Source organism: Equus quagga, chromosome 1 (genome assembly GCF_021613505.1).
Source record: "Equus quagga isolate Etosha38 chromosome 1, UCLA_HA_Equagga_1.0, whole genome shotgun sequence".
NCBI lineage: Eukaryota > Metazoa > Chordata > Mammalia > Perissodactyla > Equidae > Equus > Equus quagga.
Window position 1 is genome coordinate 105,573,255 of NC_060267.1, and position 15,780 is coordinate 105,589,034.

The following is a 15,780-nucleotide window of genomic DNA, read 5'->3' on the forward strand; positions in this document are numbered from 1 at the left end:
CGCTGCCTCAGCATGGTTTGATGAGCAGTGCCATGTCCGCGCCCAGGATTCGAACCAACGAAACACTGAGCCGCCTGCAGCGGAGCACAAGAACTTAACCACTCGGCCACAGGGCCAGCCCCAGGTTTTTTTGAAGACCACTTTTCTTTCAGTGGTTATGCATAAAGATACACTGAAAAAATACTCAAGAAACTTATAAAGTGGTATCTAGGTGAAGGAACAGAGCAAGACAGGGTCAGACTAGAAAGCTACTTTTCACTAAATACCTCTTATTTTTAATTTTTGAACCATCAAAATATGTTTACTCAAAAAGCAATCTAAAAAATAAGTGAAGGTGGTTACATTGTGGCAATCCCAAAAATACACCTCTAGAAAAAATGAACAAACTGCCTGAATGTGATGGGAACAGCTATTTGCAACCTGGGATAAAATTTCCAGGGACAGAATCACACAAAGATTCAGAAAGTGGTACATCTTGAGAGCAAAATCTCAGCCGCAGGAAGCTACAAAAGATGCTGTTTTTTACAACAAATAAATTATAGCTGAGGGGCAAGGGGAGCAATCTAGACACTGAGAGAGAACCTATTTAGAAATAGCATCTTACGGCTCTTATTTGGATCCTGTTTCAAATTAAAACAATCACGAAACAAACAGGGAAATTTAATCACTGACTGGCTAGTTGACATTAAGGATTTTGTGTCTATGAGATAATAAAATCGTAGTTATATTTGGGTTTTTTCCTAAAGATCCTATATTTTTTAGAGATACACACTGAAATATTTCTGGATGAAATGATTTGTTAGCTGGGATTTGCTTCAAAATTCATGGAGAGAAAAGAGAAACAGAGACAAAACAAGACAAGACTGGCAGTGAGGCAGAAATTGTTGAAGATGAGTGATGGGTAAGTGGGTAATTTTCATAAATGTTTTAAAATGTTCATAATAAAAAGTTAAAATAAAAATAACAAAAATTGGAATAGAAATCCAACTCAGATGGAAGGGCAGATGATGTCCGCTGGCTGCTTCCCAAACTTCTCTACCATCCACGGGTATTTCTTAAAAAACACCAATTCCCAGGTGCCAGCTCAGACCTGAGTCACTCTCTCATTCTTATCAAGAGGGAAGTCAGGAAATCACATTACACGACTCAAAAAGTAACTCTAGTGACAACAAAGCCCATGTCAAAGACACACTGAAAAGGCTTAATAAAATTATTTAATAAAATGTGCAAGTGGGAAAAAATGGCAGAGCGGGGGGAAAAAAAGTGATTTCAAAAATGCACATGTAACTGGAAATTACCATAAACATACCATATCACACCATAAACAGACTTAGGATTATGTTATCTACGTCCTTGAAAGGCTTATATACAAGTGGGCCAACAAAAGGTTTTGGGATTTTCTTTCTGGGAAAATGGAAGATTACCTATATTCAAGATTGCCTAGGTTGACACCCATGGTAAAACTGAAAGTTACATTTATTGAGGGCCTACTATATACCAGGCACTGAACAAAGTGTTTTCATGTATTAATTGAAGGTTCAGGAAACTGAGACCCACAAGCCAAATCCAACGCACTGCCTGTTGTTGTAAGTACAGTTTTACTGGGACACAGGCCCACTCACTCAATACTGTCTACAGAGGCTTCCATGCTACCACAGGAGAGCTGGACAGCTGCAACAGTGCCTATGGCCCACTAAGCCTGAAATGTTATCTGACTCTTTATAGAAAAGGTTAGCTGATCTCTCTCTGAGTTTAACTGTGATAACATTTGAAGAACCATGCCTTTTTACCAGAGGAAGAAACTGGGGCTCCAAGAGGTTAAGTGACTTTCTCATGATCACAGTTCAGGTGGCAGAGCCAGGATTTGAACCCAAACTGTCTGATCTCAACTCTCATGTGCTTACCTACTATATCATGCTGCCTCCAAACCTACAACTGACAGAGACAATCTGAACATCCAGTCTCACAAACAGGAGTTGAGGTATAGAGGTTTGGAAAGTTTGTCCATACAACAGAATTCTAGGTAGCCAAACAGGATGGTGATCCACGCTAGACAGGAAACACGGCCATTAAATATTGAAGGGGCAACGTAGGTTACAAAACATATGTTCTTGGGATTTCCAACTAAATATAGCACACGTAGTTTCTGTCCTTCCTGTCAAAAAACCTTTTGAAAATTATAGGAAATGGACTTGAAAAAGCATAAACCCACACAGAGAAAGTATACAGAATAAACAGCAAAGCAAATTAAATAAAAATTAGATGCCAGAGAGCAGACAGATGAATAGTTATTGGATAAGCAGATCACAGACGGCCAAACCTAAGGCTACAGTGCGAAAAACCCAGAAACAGGCTGAATCACACTAAAGGACCCCAGAAAGACTTAGGAATTGGAAGTTCCAGACCTCTTAAAAAGAAGGTGAAGTTGGTGATGAAAATAGAAGACTGAGCTGGAAGTCTGCGAAGTCAGATGCCAGACCCCTGCTCCCACCCTGTGCAGACGGGTCTGCCCCTCCCCCCAGCAAGAGACTAAGGTTCACATTTGGAAAAGTTGAACCAGGGAGGCTGTGGAATAATCAGGGACACACAGTCGAGGGTGAGGGACCATCACATGTTGGACAGTGAGAGCCCAGGCACCTCCTTCAATCTGACTCCCAGAACACTGGCGGCCACGTGTGTGCCTCCTAGGCAGAGGAGTGGAGGGTTCTCCCAGGGGACAAGGAGCAGCCTCTGAGGATCGAGCTACAGACCCCGATGGGGAGCAGAATCAGCCAAAGGCAGCGCCCTGTGCTAACCCTAGCAGTTGATCGGCCCATCCACCACTCAGAACTTCCAATCGGCTTTCTAATGCTTCACCTTTAAATACAGACAGACAGCCAAGACATCTGAGGAGAGCCCGACCACAAATGATAGAGACCAAAATGTTCAGGGGAAAAAGCAAAAAAAGAATCAGAAGGAAACTCAGAGAAAGCAGTGCAGAAAGCAGAAGAAAACTTCAAAACAAACCTATATAATTAATATTCTCAGAGAAAAAAGAGAAGGTATTGTAAGCTCAAAACAAGAAGTGGATGTTCTAAGAAAGGAATACTCAAAACCCTAAACCAGGGTTCTTAGAAATTAAGTATGTCAAAAATGAAAAAAAGTACGTATCATTACACACACTTATCTTAATTACTCATAAAGAAAGCAGAGATGAAAAGAAACAGGGAAAAAAGAATCTTAAAGAAACAATTAAGGGATGTACACTTTCAAGTAAAAAATGGGACAGATTACTTATTTTGACAGTATTGAGGAATATTTTATGGCACTAGCAGTTTGGGGATAAATTAGAGACAGGTACAGAGAAAACTAAAGAAAAAAACAAGCGCTCTCAAGCTTTGTGGAAAATATGTCTTCTCCTTCATGTGAGCAGAATACTAAGTTGAGAGTGTTTTTCTCTCAGGACCTTGACGAAATTCTCCCCTTGTCCTCTGGTTTCTATCACTGTTGTTGAGAAGTCTGTCCTCAGTCTTCTGTAATGATGAATTCCAAGGAAAATAAACTTTTACAAGAAAGAAAATGTAATGAGTAGGGCTGGCCCCGTGGCCGAGTGGTTAAGTTCACACACTCCACTTCAGCAGCCCAGGGTTTCACTGGTTCAGATCCTAAGCATGGACATGGCACTGTTCGTCAGGCCATGCTGAGGTGGCGTCCCACACAGCAGAGCCAGAAGGACCTACAACTAGAAGATACAACTATGTACTGGGGGGGCTTTGGAGAGAAGAATAAGGCAAAAAAAAAAGATTGGCAACAGATGCTGGCTTAGGCGCCAATCTTTTAAAAGAAAAAATGTAATGAGTATACCAGGTGACTCAGCTCTGAACATGGTGATGATAAATCTTAAACAGATTTAGTCAAAAACTGCATTACAACGACACAGGGAGCTGCAGGAAGATATGTTTATGGGTGTGGGTCCTGCCAAAGCAAGTGAAGAGAACTAAATTCTCATCTTCCTGAGTAGGAAGTCCACAAATGTCTAAAACTGAAAAATCAATACACGGCAAAATTACTTAGAAATATGGAGGCAGTACCAGAAGAAAGGGCTAAAAGAGATAAAGGGGCTGCCTCTGAGGCACAATTATAAGCTATGTTAAAAACTGCTAGCTTCCCTCCAAGATCACTGTCTCCTTCTATAGCAGAAGTCGATCTGGGTGGAAGTCTGCCCAGATGGAAGTTAATCTTCCAGACTCTCTTGCAGCTAGGTTTTGGCCAGGTTTCTAGATTCTTGTCAACAGATACGAGCAGATACGATGTGGACAGCTTCTGAGCCAAGCTCTTAAAAGGGAGGGAGTACACTTTCCTCTCCTCTTCCTGCTGGCTGGAGTGTCAATGTCATGTACTCTGAGCCCCATGAGAGCAGCCATCTCAGACCACAAGATGGACGCTGTGCTGAGGGGCAGCAGAGGTTCAAGACGGAAGGCATCAGGGTCCCTGACACTGTGGAGCCATCCTCCTTAAGCCAAACTTCTATTTCCTTTAAGCCACTGTTATTTTGGCCTTTGTTATGGCAATCAAATCCATATCCTAAAAACATATAATTCCCCCCCAAAAAAGAGCAGTGAATTGAGGTTTCTTAACTCTGAAAGATATGTTAGAAGAGAACGATCAACCTGTCTCCTTGAGTCCTGGGTAAGTAAAGTACTGCTTTGTATGAGTACCACTTAGGATCAAATGAGAAAGACCAAATACATGTAATCAAGAAAACTAAAAACCCCATGCCTGGCATGAGCTTGACTCACCTTTTGGCTTTCTAAATGAGTGTCAGAGTCATCCAAAAACTCTAGGGGTGGAGAGCGCTTGTCAATGACTGTCCTTCGGTCCCCAAGTGGCTCCTCACTGGGGGTCTCCTGAGGGTCTATCACCACTCTCCTGTCGCGGAAGCTGCTCCCCTCCAGCACAGGCTTTTCCTCCTCCGCTCTGATGTCTGGGGCTGACTCCCTCTCTTTCTGAGGAGCAGACACACTGACACTCCTGGCTGGTCCTTCTCCACAGCTGGGACGCTCTCCGGGGCCTGGTTTTGCCCTAGTGGCAGCCTCTCCCTTCCTTTTTGGCATCGACTTTCCCAGAATGCCCTGGATAGCCTTCAGGTAGATCACGGTAGAGCCTTGGTCTCGAAGTCTATCCCTCTTCCTTTTCTGGACCTTGTTAGGTTCCTCAGTCACCTCATTCTGGCCCTCAGCTTCAGCTGCAAATTCAGAGTTCATGGAATTACGAGAACTATCTTTGGAATCAACCTGGAAGAAAAACCAGAGATTATGAAAGGCTGATTTCATACACAAAGCATGTAGCAAATGAGAAATCAGCGGTGGTTCCACCACTCAAAGGGAAAGTAACAGTGGTCATGGCAAAGATTCTCTCTGGGTGGTGGTTTCCATCCCAGCCACTGAGATGTGCCACTGTAAAAGGGACTGAGTTGCTGCCATCTCTTATATTTACCTTCTTGTGCTTATCAGATAGTATCCTCAGCCTGCAGTGGGAAGGAATGAGCAGAGATCAACAGTCCAGTAACACAGGACTGCAAGCTCCATGAGAGCAAGGATTACCACATGCTTCAGAACACACACAAAACAGAAGCTCAAAATTTTAGCACTGGAAGGGGCCCTAAAAGCCAGCTAACCCACTCTCACAAATTGACAGTCAAGGAAACCCCAGGGCCCAGGAGGAGCAGACCCCAATCTCCTGAGTCCTGAGGGCAGTGTGCTTCCCGCTACACCCCAGCGTCCTTTAAGTTCTCTGCAAACTCTTTGCCCAAATCAAAACCTTGATGTTGGAAGGTGCCTTGTTTCCCAGAGACCCACACCAGGGTCAATCAAGAGACTCTAATCACCCCTGACTCCGACCCTCCTCACAGGTACAGGTGAGGTCTCAGCCCCTTTCCTCTTTTCCCCCCGCACCCACTCACTGCAGAGTCCACAGGGAAGAAGCTAGACTATTTGTTCACAATGTTAATTTGCTGTGAAACTCAGATCCAGTCTAACCCCAGCCTGGTGTGAGAATGCTCCATAAACCTTCCCCCAGAACCATCCCCAAAGCAGTGAAGGCCAAAGCTCCCCAGCTGTGACCTGCATTTACCATCACCCCAATGCATCCCACAGCCCCCACAGCTTGCACTTCTAATTCATGAGTACTAAACTCCTCTCAAACGTACGTAGACTTAGAGAAAGAACTCCACACTAAGCTTGCTAATCCTTTGCCTCCACTGAGGACAAGGAGAGTCAACCCAAGAGACATCCATCAATAAGGCAGTGGTTAAATAAAGTAAAAAGACGTACTACCCAACTTTTAAAGAGAACAAGGGAGCTCTGACGGCCATGCTATATAGTAAGAGTAAAAGCAAGTAGCCAACTGACAAGCACAGTGTAATCTCACCTGGGAAAAGACAAAAATGCTTTACATGCATGCATGCGTTCGCAGATGAAGTCTGAAAGACAAAATGTTTCTAATGGAACAGACACAGTGGCTTTGGAGATTAAGGGGAAAGAGGAATCAGGACCAGAGCTCTTATTTCATAAGCTTTTCATATTATTTGAATTTTTTTTCCTGAGAAGCACATAATGTTTGCTAAAGAAAAATCACCAAACCTTTGGAAATATGTAAACCTAGGTGGTAGTATAGGCATAATATTTTTTCCTAGAAGCCCTCAGATTGTTGGCAGCTATTGACTTTGGGAAGACGGACAGGACAGGTGGCTTACACTCTCACTTTGAACCTCTCTGAATTTTCTAACATGTTAGATATTTTAAAATAATATCTAGAGGGATTATCTGAGAAAGAAGATTTGGGCTATTTTTGTTTTCTTTATACCTTTATATATTTAAGAAAAATCTAACAAATGTTAAAAATAAACTTGAAGGCTCCCCGGACCTGCCCTACAGGAGACAGCCACAACTTCCCAGCCCACTTCTCCCCTGCTCACTTCTCCACCACCACCCACCTGCCATCCCGGGCCCATCACACCTTCTCATACCCTGTCATCCGCACGTCTTACTTCCTCCACTTGCGATAGCTTTGCCTCAGCCTCACTCCATGCTTGAGAAACTCCTAGTCGTCCTTTAAGGCCCCACATCCCTCCTTTGACTTCTCCACCTCTGCCAGTGGGACCAGCTGCCCCTTTGCTCGTCCACTGCCCAGGCCAGGTGTCAGACAACATGGGAAGGTGAGGTCTACAGCAAACTGAGCAGCCCCTGCACCTTCCGAAGGGCCACAGCTCCTCACCACAAGCCAACTGCTGCCACTTGGGGGTACAGACCCAGAGTCAGAGATTCTGGTTTCCACGTAAAACAAGAAATCTCAAATGTAATGCGTTTTTCATCCAGTCAGCAAGCATTTGTTGACCACTCACCATGGGACAGCAGGTACTATTCTGGATGTGGGAGTTTAGCATTCAATAAAACAGACAAAACTGCCTGCTGCCTGGACCTCATTCTCTAGTTGACGAGGGAAAGAAAAAACCAGAGGAAAGGTAATATATATGTTAGAGTGACAAGTGCCAGGGAGAAAAATAAACCAGGGAAGGGAGCAGAACGTGGGGAGGCAGAGGGGATCACTCAAGTCTTCCGAGTTCAGGGTAGAGGTTAGGACTGGAGGCATAGTATTTTTAGTGTTAACTTTCCAAAATTTTAAATACTGAGAGGACCAAGCAGGCCACACTCATTGTTTGGACCACCAGTTTGCCAACCCTGGTAGAGAAGAGCAGGATTGTCCTTGCAGGAGAAAAAAAGGTCAGGAATGTAAAAACATCACTTATATTTTCATATGGACTTACAATTTACAGAGCAGCCACAGTGTCATCCCTCTTTTACCGAGAAGGGAAACTGCCACACAGCCTCTAAGTGGCAGGATTCAAACTCAAGTTTCCCTTAACATCCTAGAAATCAAGGGAGAATAGTGAAAATATGAAAGTTGAAAACAGTATCAAAGGCTGAGATGTCAAAGACCATGAGGACCTAAGACGGATCCAGGTCACGGAGGAAGAGTTCCAACAGCGGATGGGAGGCTACAGAAGCAAAGATTAGGCAGAAAGTGCAAGAGAAGACAAACTACCTGGCTTCAAAAAGGAGAGATGCAGTTTTTCCTGGCAGTACTGTTGGGGAACTGTGCACCTCTAAAGGCAGAAGGGAAAGATCAAGTGGAGATGTCACTCCAGCTCTCACCACCACCAGCCGGAACAATTTCAACGGTTCCTAACCAGCTCCCCGCCTACTCCCTCCCATCCTTTCTGGACAGTGTGCCAGGAGGCATTCTAAACTCTGGTAATGTCATGCCTCTGCTTAAAACCCTTCAATGGCTCTGCATTTGCCTACAGAATACATCCCAAACTCCTGTGCATGACATCAGAAGCCCTTCCCAGGCTGGCCCCAACCTTCCTTTCCAGCATCACCTCCCACCTTTCTCCATACACCCAGGTGTCCGGGGAATGGAAAAAGGCGCTGGAGAAGTGGGAAAAAAGGGCCCTCCAGAACCAGCAGTATTTATTTATTTATTTATTTTTTTTTGCAGTTTTCAAAGCTTTTTTTTTTTATTGAGCTATTGATAGCTTACAATCTTGTGAAATTTCAATTGTACATTAATGTTTGTCAGTCATGTTGTAGGTGCACCACTTCACCCTTTGTGCCCACCCCCCACCCCACCTTTCCCCTGGTATCCACTAAACTGTTCTTAGTCCATAATTTTAAATTCCTCATATGAGTGGAGTCATATACAGATTATCTTTCTCTCGCTGGCTTATTTCACTTAACATAATTCTCTCAAGGTCCATCCATGTTATTGCAAATGGAATGATTTTGTTCTGTTTTGCAGCTGAGTAGTATTCCATTGTATATATGTACCACATCTTCTTTATCCATTCGTCTGTTGCTGGACACTTAGGTTGCTTCCACGTCTTGGCTATTGTAAACAGTGCTGCAATAAACATTGGGGTGCATAGGACTTTTGGGATTCCTGACTTCAAGCTCTTTGGATAAATACCCAGTAGTGGGATGGCTGGATCGTATGGTAGTTCTATTTTTAATTTTTTGAGGAATCTCCATACTGTTTTCCATAGTGGCTGCACCAGTTTGCATTCCCACCAGCAGTGTATGAGGGTTCCTTTTTCTCCGCAACCTCTCCAACATTTGTTGCTATTAGTTTTAGATATTTTTGTCATTCTAACGGGTGTAAGGTAATATCTTAGTGTAGTTTTGATTTGCATTTCCCTGATGATCAGCGATGATGAGCATCTTTTCATGTGCCTATTGGCCATCAGTATATCTTCTTTGGAGAAATGTCTGTTCATGTCTCCAGCCCATTTTTTGATTGGGTTGTTTGATGTTTTGTTGTTGAGTTGCGAGAGTTCTTTATATATTATGGACATTAAGCCTTTGTCAGATATATGACTTGCAAATATTTTTTCCCAGTTAGTGGGTTGTTTTTTTGTTTCAATCCTGTTTTCATTTGCCTTGAAGAAGCTCTTGAATCTGATGAAGTCCCATTTGTTTATTCTTTCTATTGTTTTCCTTCTCTGAGAAGGCATGGTGTCCGAAAAGATCCTTTTAATACTGATGTCAAAGAGTGTACTGCCTACGTTTTCTTCCAGAAGCCTTATGGTTTCAGGTCTCACCTTTAGGTCTTTAATCCATTGTGAGTTTATTTTGGTGAATGGTGAAAAAGAATGGTCAATTTTCATTGTTTTACATGTGGCTTTCCAGTTTTCCCAGCACCATTTGTTGAAAAGACTTTCTTTTCTCCATTGTATGCCCTCAGCTCCTTTGTCAAAGATAAGCTGTCCATAGATGTGTGGTTTTATTTCTGGGCTTTCAATTCTGTTCCATTGATCTGTGCACCTGTTTTTGTACCAGTACCATGCTGGAACCAGCAGTATTTCTTAACACTTTTTGTACACATATTACTCCTGTTGCCTGAACTGTCCTTTCCTCCTCCTTGTCCATCAGGAAAACTCAAATGACACCTCTTCTGTGAGGACTTTCCCCCATGGTTAGATGCAAAGTATTTCAAATATCCTTGTTCCGACACTCCACGCACTGCACGGTGATGAACAATTTTTCCATGTGTCGACCACGGCCTTCTTCTTTGCAGGTCCAGCCCCTCGCACAGACCCCTATCCAAGCTGGACATCTGCTGAGTGAGGATGCAGGAATCGGGATGACACGTGACAGCTCTGCCGCCTGAGAGCTGGGACACACAGTGGTTTCTGGTGTCTGAGCTGTGTCCCCCTGCAGAGCTCCTCAAGTGGAGGATTCTGCCCTCTTCATCTCCCCACCCTTCACATCTCACTCCGGGCCAGGACAGAGCAGGTGCTCAGAGGGCAGGCAGCAGCAGAAGGAACCCTGGCCTTGAAGACAGACTGATCTGGACAAGCTGTGTGGCCCTGGTCAAGTTCTTTAACCTTTCCGAGTCTCATTTTCCCAGCGCCCAAACATAGCAGGTGCTCCAATGTTTATTAATCGCTATGTAAACATTCGCTAACAGATATGAAAAACACTACTACCTACTTCCCGAGACTCTGAAGCTTATGGGAGGTTCTACAGGTCAAATATTGAGAATCACATATCATCAACTATGTTACATCATAAAGGCTCAAATTTTCCCTTTCATTCTTCCTTCCCTAAATTAAATGTAGAAATTTACACATCATACTGAAGACTGAATAGAAGGTAGGTGAAGAGGCTCATACTAGACACATTTAACCTTTTCTATGGAGTAAAAGATCATCAGCTACCACTAGAATTTGAGAAAACCTCTCAGACAACTGTCCTCGAGGTAACAGGGAACAAACAATGAGCTGACCAGCAGGAACCTCTAGCAATTGCAACATGCCCAGACTAGCTATGATCTGCATGTGTCCCCCTAAGATCCCTCCGTTGAGATCTGACCCCAAGGTGATGGTACTGGGTGGGTCCTTCGGGAAGTGATGAGGTCATAAAAGTGGAGCCCTTATGAACAGGATTAGTGCCACTACAGAAGAGGCCCCAAAAAGTCCCTTGCCCGCTTCTGCCATGTGAGGACACAGAGACATCTGCAGCCCAGAAGAGGGCTCTCACCCAACCCTGCTGGCACCCTGATCTCAGACTTCCAGCCTCCAGAACCGTGAGAAATAAGTTTCTGCCGTTTCTAAGCCGCCCAGTCTGTGCCATTTTGTTACAGCAGCCAGAACAGACTAAGACAAACGTCTTCCCCTCGGAATATTTTGTGACCTGGCCCAGAGACCTCTGTGCTGAGGCTGGGGGGCACCACACAGAAAACCAAGCGTGTACCCTCAAAGCTGACAGAGCAAATGCAGAAGAGCAGGTGGATGGGTGTGTAGAGGGTAGGAGAGTGGTGAGGGGACCTCTGAAGGACCGAGGGAGAGAGCATGCTGACTTGGGAGTGCCCCTCAACTGTGCCCGCTGACAGGACTTAGGACTTAGACAAACAAGTTCACACACGACTGCAAAGCAAGAAGGGCAGAGGTGCATACTGAGGGCAAGGCAAGAGAACAAAGCACTGTGCCTTGTTCTCAGACTAACTGATACGCTCTGGGGAGGGCCCTTCGCAGCGCTAGAGATGGACGGTTAGGATCACCAAGAGCAACATCCTCCTAGTCTATCCTCACTCAACACCAGTGATCTTTCAAAAATGCAAATCTGCCTTCCCTGTGTATAGAATCCTGCACAAACTCTCTAATGGCTTAGACTCTTCCAAGCCTTTCTCTAAGAGTGTGCCAGGAGGCGTTCTAAACTCTGGTTATGTCACTCCTCTGCTTAAAACCCTTCAATGGCTCTGCATTTGCCTAAGGAATGCATCCCAAACTCCCGAGCATGACATCAGAAGCCCTTCCCAGGCTGGCCCCCAACCTTCCCTTCCAGCATCACCTCCCACCTTTCTCCATCCAAATTCCCTCAGCTAACAAAACCCCGCTGCTATCTGCCCCTACCTAGCTCTCCAGCCTCCATTCTGGGCTCTCTGCTCCACCATGCCACATTGTGAGGCAGTCTTGTGACGTCCTCAGCCCTCCCACCAGACCGTGTGCTCCCTAGAAGCCAACGCATGGCTCCACAACCCAACAGCTGGATTCACACGCAATAACCCTCCAGTGCTCACTGACTGAAAGCAAGGCACTGCTGGGACCCCAAGGCTTCTGAGACTGGACCAGACTACAGTGATCCCCAGTTAACCGTTAAATGGATTTTTGCAAAACAAGGCCCCTTAGGCCTAAATGAAAGAAAGGCAGGCCCGGGACAGGACTAGACCCACTGGATCAGAGGCCACACCCTCAAAGCTTGAGTTCCTGGTCTGCCGCACAGCCTGAGCCAGGGAGGCAGCACACCTGAAACACTAAGCAAGATTCATTTCCTGCCCCTTCTGTTTGTTTTGTTTTTGAGGAAGATTAGCCCTGAGCTAACATCTGCTGCCAATCCTCCTCTTTTTTTGCTGAGGAAGACTGGCCCTGAGCTAACACCCACGCCCATCTTCCTCTACTTTATATGTGGGACGCCTACCACAGCATGGCTTGACAAGCCGTGCCAAGTCCGCATCCGGGATCTGAACCAGTGAGCTCTGGGCTGCTGAAGCAGAACGTGGGAACTTAAGCACTGCACCACCCGGCTGGCCCCCTTGTCCCTTCTGATACCAGGCTTCACTCTGTCTGTAATCGCCATGGAAGTTAAATGTAATCAATTGATATTATTTTATACTGTATCCATCACCCGGCTGGCCCCCTTGTCCCTTCTGATACCAGGCTTCACTCTATCTGTAATCGTCATGGAAGTTAAATGTAATCTATTGATATTATTTTATACTGTATCCAAATCCACTGAAATTGTAGCAAGAAGGATTAATGACAGGAGTAAATCATATGAGCAAAGCCCCACATTTACCTGATTTACATCTGAGTCATATTCAGTATTCTTATGCCAAAGACAAAGCTTTTCAACTCACCATTAAATTAAAAAAAACAATCCATGTGCCCATGCAAGGGTTCTAGCTGTGAGGTCCACATGGAAAACACCCGGCGCACTTCTCCAAAGGGTCCCCAGGACAAACAGCCAAATACAGCCCCATTTCTCAGTTCTACCTAAGACACCACTGAGCCAGGGCTTAAAGACAAACTCACTTTCCTTAGGGCCTGTGTTTATTGCTTTTGTAAAATAACTTTATGTAGGGGCAGCCCATCTCACCCAAATAAGACCCTTCCTCCTCTCCCCACATGCAGAACTTCGCACCTTTTAAGGCCCAGAGCTCCAGCATCTAGAATGCAAACTCCAAGAGGGCAGTGATCTCTGCTGTGTTACCGGAGGACCCCAGGCAAGTACAACACTGCCTGGCACAGACTGCCCTCAGTAAACACTGTTCAAAACCCGACTCATGAGTGGACAAAGCTCACACAGGATGGCCGGGTCACCAGCTAGTGCCTGCGCTCCTCTCTCTAACGGGGAAACAGCAGACTACAAAAGACTCAACTGTATTTGCTTCTGTTTCCAACAGCCTCATGCTCTACTTTCCCTTACACAAAAAAGATGGGGGAAAAAAAATTTTTTTAAAGGGAGACTTAGTTCTTTTTTTTTTTAAAGGTATGATTTTTGGTGAGGCAGATTGGCCCTGAGCTAACGTCTGTTGCCAATCTTCCTCTTTTTTTTTTCTCCCCAAAGCCCCAGTACATAGTTGTATATCCTAGCTGTAGGTCCTTCTAGCTGTTTTATGTGGGATGCTGCCACAGCACAGCTTGATGAGCAGTGCACAGGTCCATGCCCAGGATCCGAACCAGTGAACCCTGGGCCACTGAAATGCAGCCCGTGAACTTAACCACTTTGCCACTGGGCCAGCCCCAAGCTAGGAAAATTTTACTAATCCTTTTCTTTAAAAAAGTGAATATAAAATGAACGAGTGGCTGGAATGTACCTCTGTTAAGCACTCCTGCATCTGCTCCCAAATACTTATGAAACCCTTCCGTGTGTTTCTATTGGGTAATTAAATGTCCACCCTCCAAAACAAACCCTGCCCCACAAAGCAAAACCCCCACATGCTGGAAACCATAACTCTGGTGAAAAGCCACAGCAAGAACCAAATTCTTTTTTTTTTTTAAAGATTGGCATCTGAGCTAACAAGTGTTGCCAATCTTCTTTTTCTTTTTTTTCCTGCTTTATCTCCTCAAATCCCCCCGTACATAGTTGTATATCTTAGTTGCAGGCCCTTCTAGTTGTGGGATGTGGGACGCCGCTTCAACATGGCCTGACCAGCGGTGCCATGTCCGCACCCAGGATCTGATGGGCCGCCGCAGGGGAGCGCGCAAACCCAACCACTCGGCCACAGAGCTGGCCCCAAGAACCAAATTCTTATTCTTGGCTCTACAATTCAAAGTGGCTTGAAGTGCAAGGGCACAATTCCCTAAATTTACAACCAAAACAGACAGACACAGCTTCTGTGTCTCTGAGCATGCAGCCCACCCTCTACTGCACAGACTCTCCAACCCGCATGCACGTTGCAATGACCTGAGGCACATTCAGGAACCCGGAAGCCCAGACCACACCCAGCCCAACCACATCAGGCTGGGAGGTAGGCACAAGCATTTTAAACCTTTCCAAGCAGTGCTAAAGTGCGGCCAAGTCTGAAAACTATCTCGCTGCGGAACTTCAGGCCACCCCTGGCCAACCGCTTGGTTTCCCAGGTTTGTGAACATCCCTTAGGAAGACCCCAGCGATCTTACAGCACATGATTTTTTTAGCCTCCGTCCGCCAAAATCCCCATCCCCAACCAACATCGCAAGCCACGTGGAAGGGGCTTCACTGGGCGGGAAGCGTTGCAGCCACCTACCTTAAGGCTGCAGGCTCCCTCCTCTAGAGAAGCCATCTCTTCTAGCGAGGGGTTGGCAGGGCCCAGACGGGACTCCCCGGACGAAAGGAACCCCTGTGCGCTCCGACTCAGGCAGCCCTTGGAGGCAGCCCCGCCCACACCTGGGCCAGACGACTGGGAAGAGGAGGAGGAGGAATTCCTGTGGCGGGATGAGCCCCGGGACAGCCGCAGCGTGCAGGCCACATCGTCGTCCTCCTGGGCTTTCAGGCGCTTGGGGCTGCTGGCCCCTCCTGACCGCGACGCAGAGCTGCGAGCGGGCCGGCTGGAGGGGGCCACATGGCCGGGCTCCCGGGGGCGGCTGCGCTTGCGGGGACACCCTCCCGAAGTGCTACTCCAGTGGTACTTGACCTTGCGCCGCTCCGACGCCATGGGCACCTGCAAGGTAAAGAGGGCCCGGATTCCACCACCACCCCTCCTGGCTGCCCGTCCTCAGACCCCCGCCACCCCGGGCCCCCTGGGAGGGGACGGGCGAGCCAGAAGGTCAGAGCCAGGGGCTGGACTCACTGACCTTTCCCCCTTCTTTCCACTGCCCATCACAGTTCTCAAGGTTTCAGAGATGCCAAAGCGCTTCGACTGTTTGCGATCCCAAAGCGCTTCGGAGAAGTCCCAACGACCCCAGTGGGTCTGCCAAGGGCTTCGGTCCGGCTTTCACGCCCACAGCGCGCTTCCGCGATCACCTAGCACAGCGCTCCTTCCGAGATGTCAAAGCGCTTCCGGGACTACGAAGCGCTTCCATCGAGTGTGCAACACAAAGCCCTTCCGAGACGCCAGAGCGCTCCGAGGGACCGCGCGGCGCCTCACGGGCCGCACATGGCGGCCGCCAGCCAGGGCCGCACCGGCGCGCCGCCCGCCTGCTCCCGCGGCCCCGCCGCCCCGCCCCGGCCGGAAGGGGCCCGAGCCGCCCCTCAGGGCGCG

General features: G+C 46.7%; 1 protein-coding gene across 2 annotated transcripts in view; it reads right to left on the bottom strand.

The window, feature by feature from the left end:
• The window catches only part of TATDN2 (TatD DNase domain containing 2), a 29,256-nt gene extending 13,482 nt beyond the window's left edge, over positions 1-15,774 (bottom strand). For both annotated transcript variants that reach the window (XR_006889892.1, XM_046670496.1), the window contains exons 1-3: positions 15,374-15,774; positions 14,827-15,240; positions 4,779-5,273 (exon numbers count right to left, since the gene is read on the bottom strand). Coding sequence is in view for 1 of the 2 variants with exons in the window: in XM_046670496.1 (XP_046526452.1) it covers positions 4,779-5,273; positions 14,827-15,234 (903 nt within the window). In the remaining variant the exon portion in view is untranslated. The remainder of the gene's footprint in view (positions 1-4,778; positions 5,274-14,826; positions 15,241-15,373) is intronic.
• Positions 15,775-15,780: the final 6 nt, after the last annotated feature.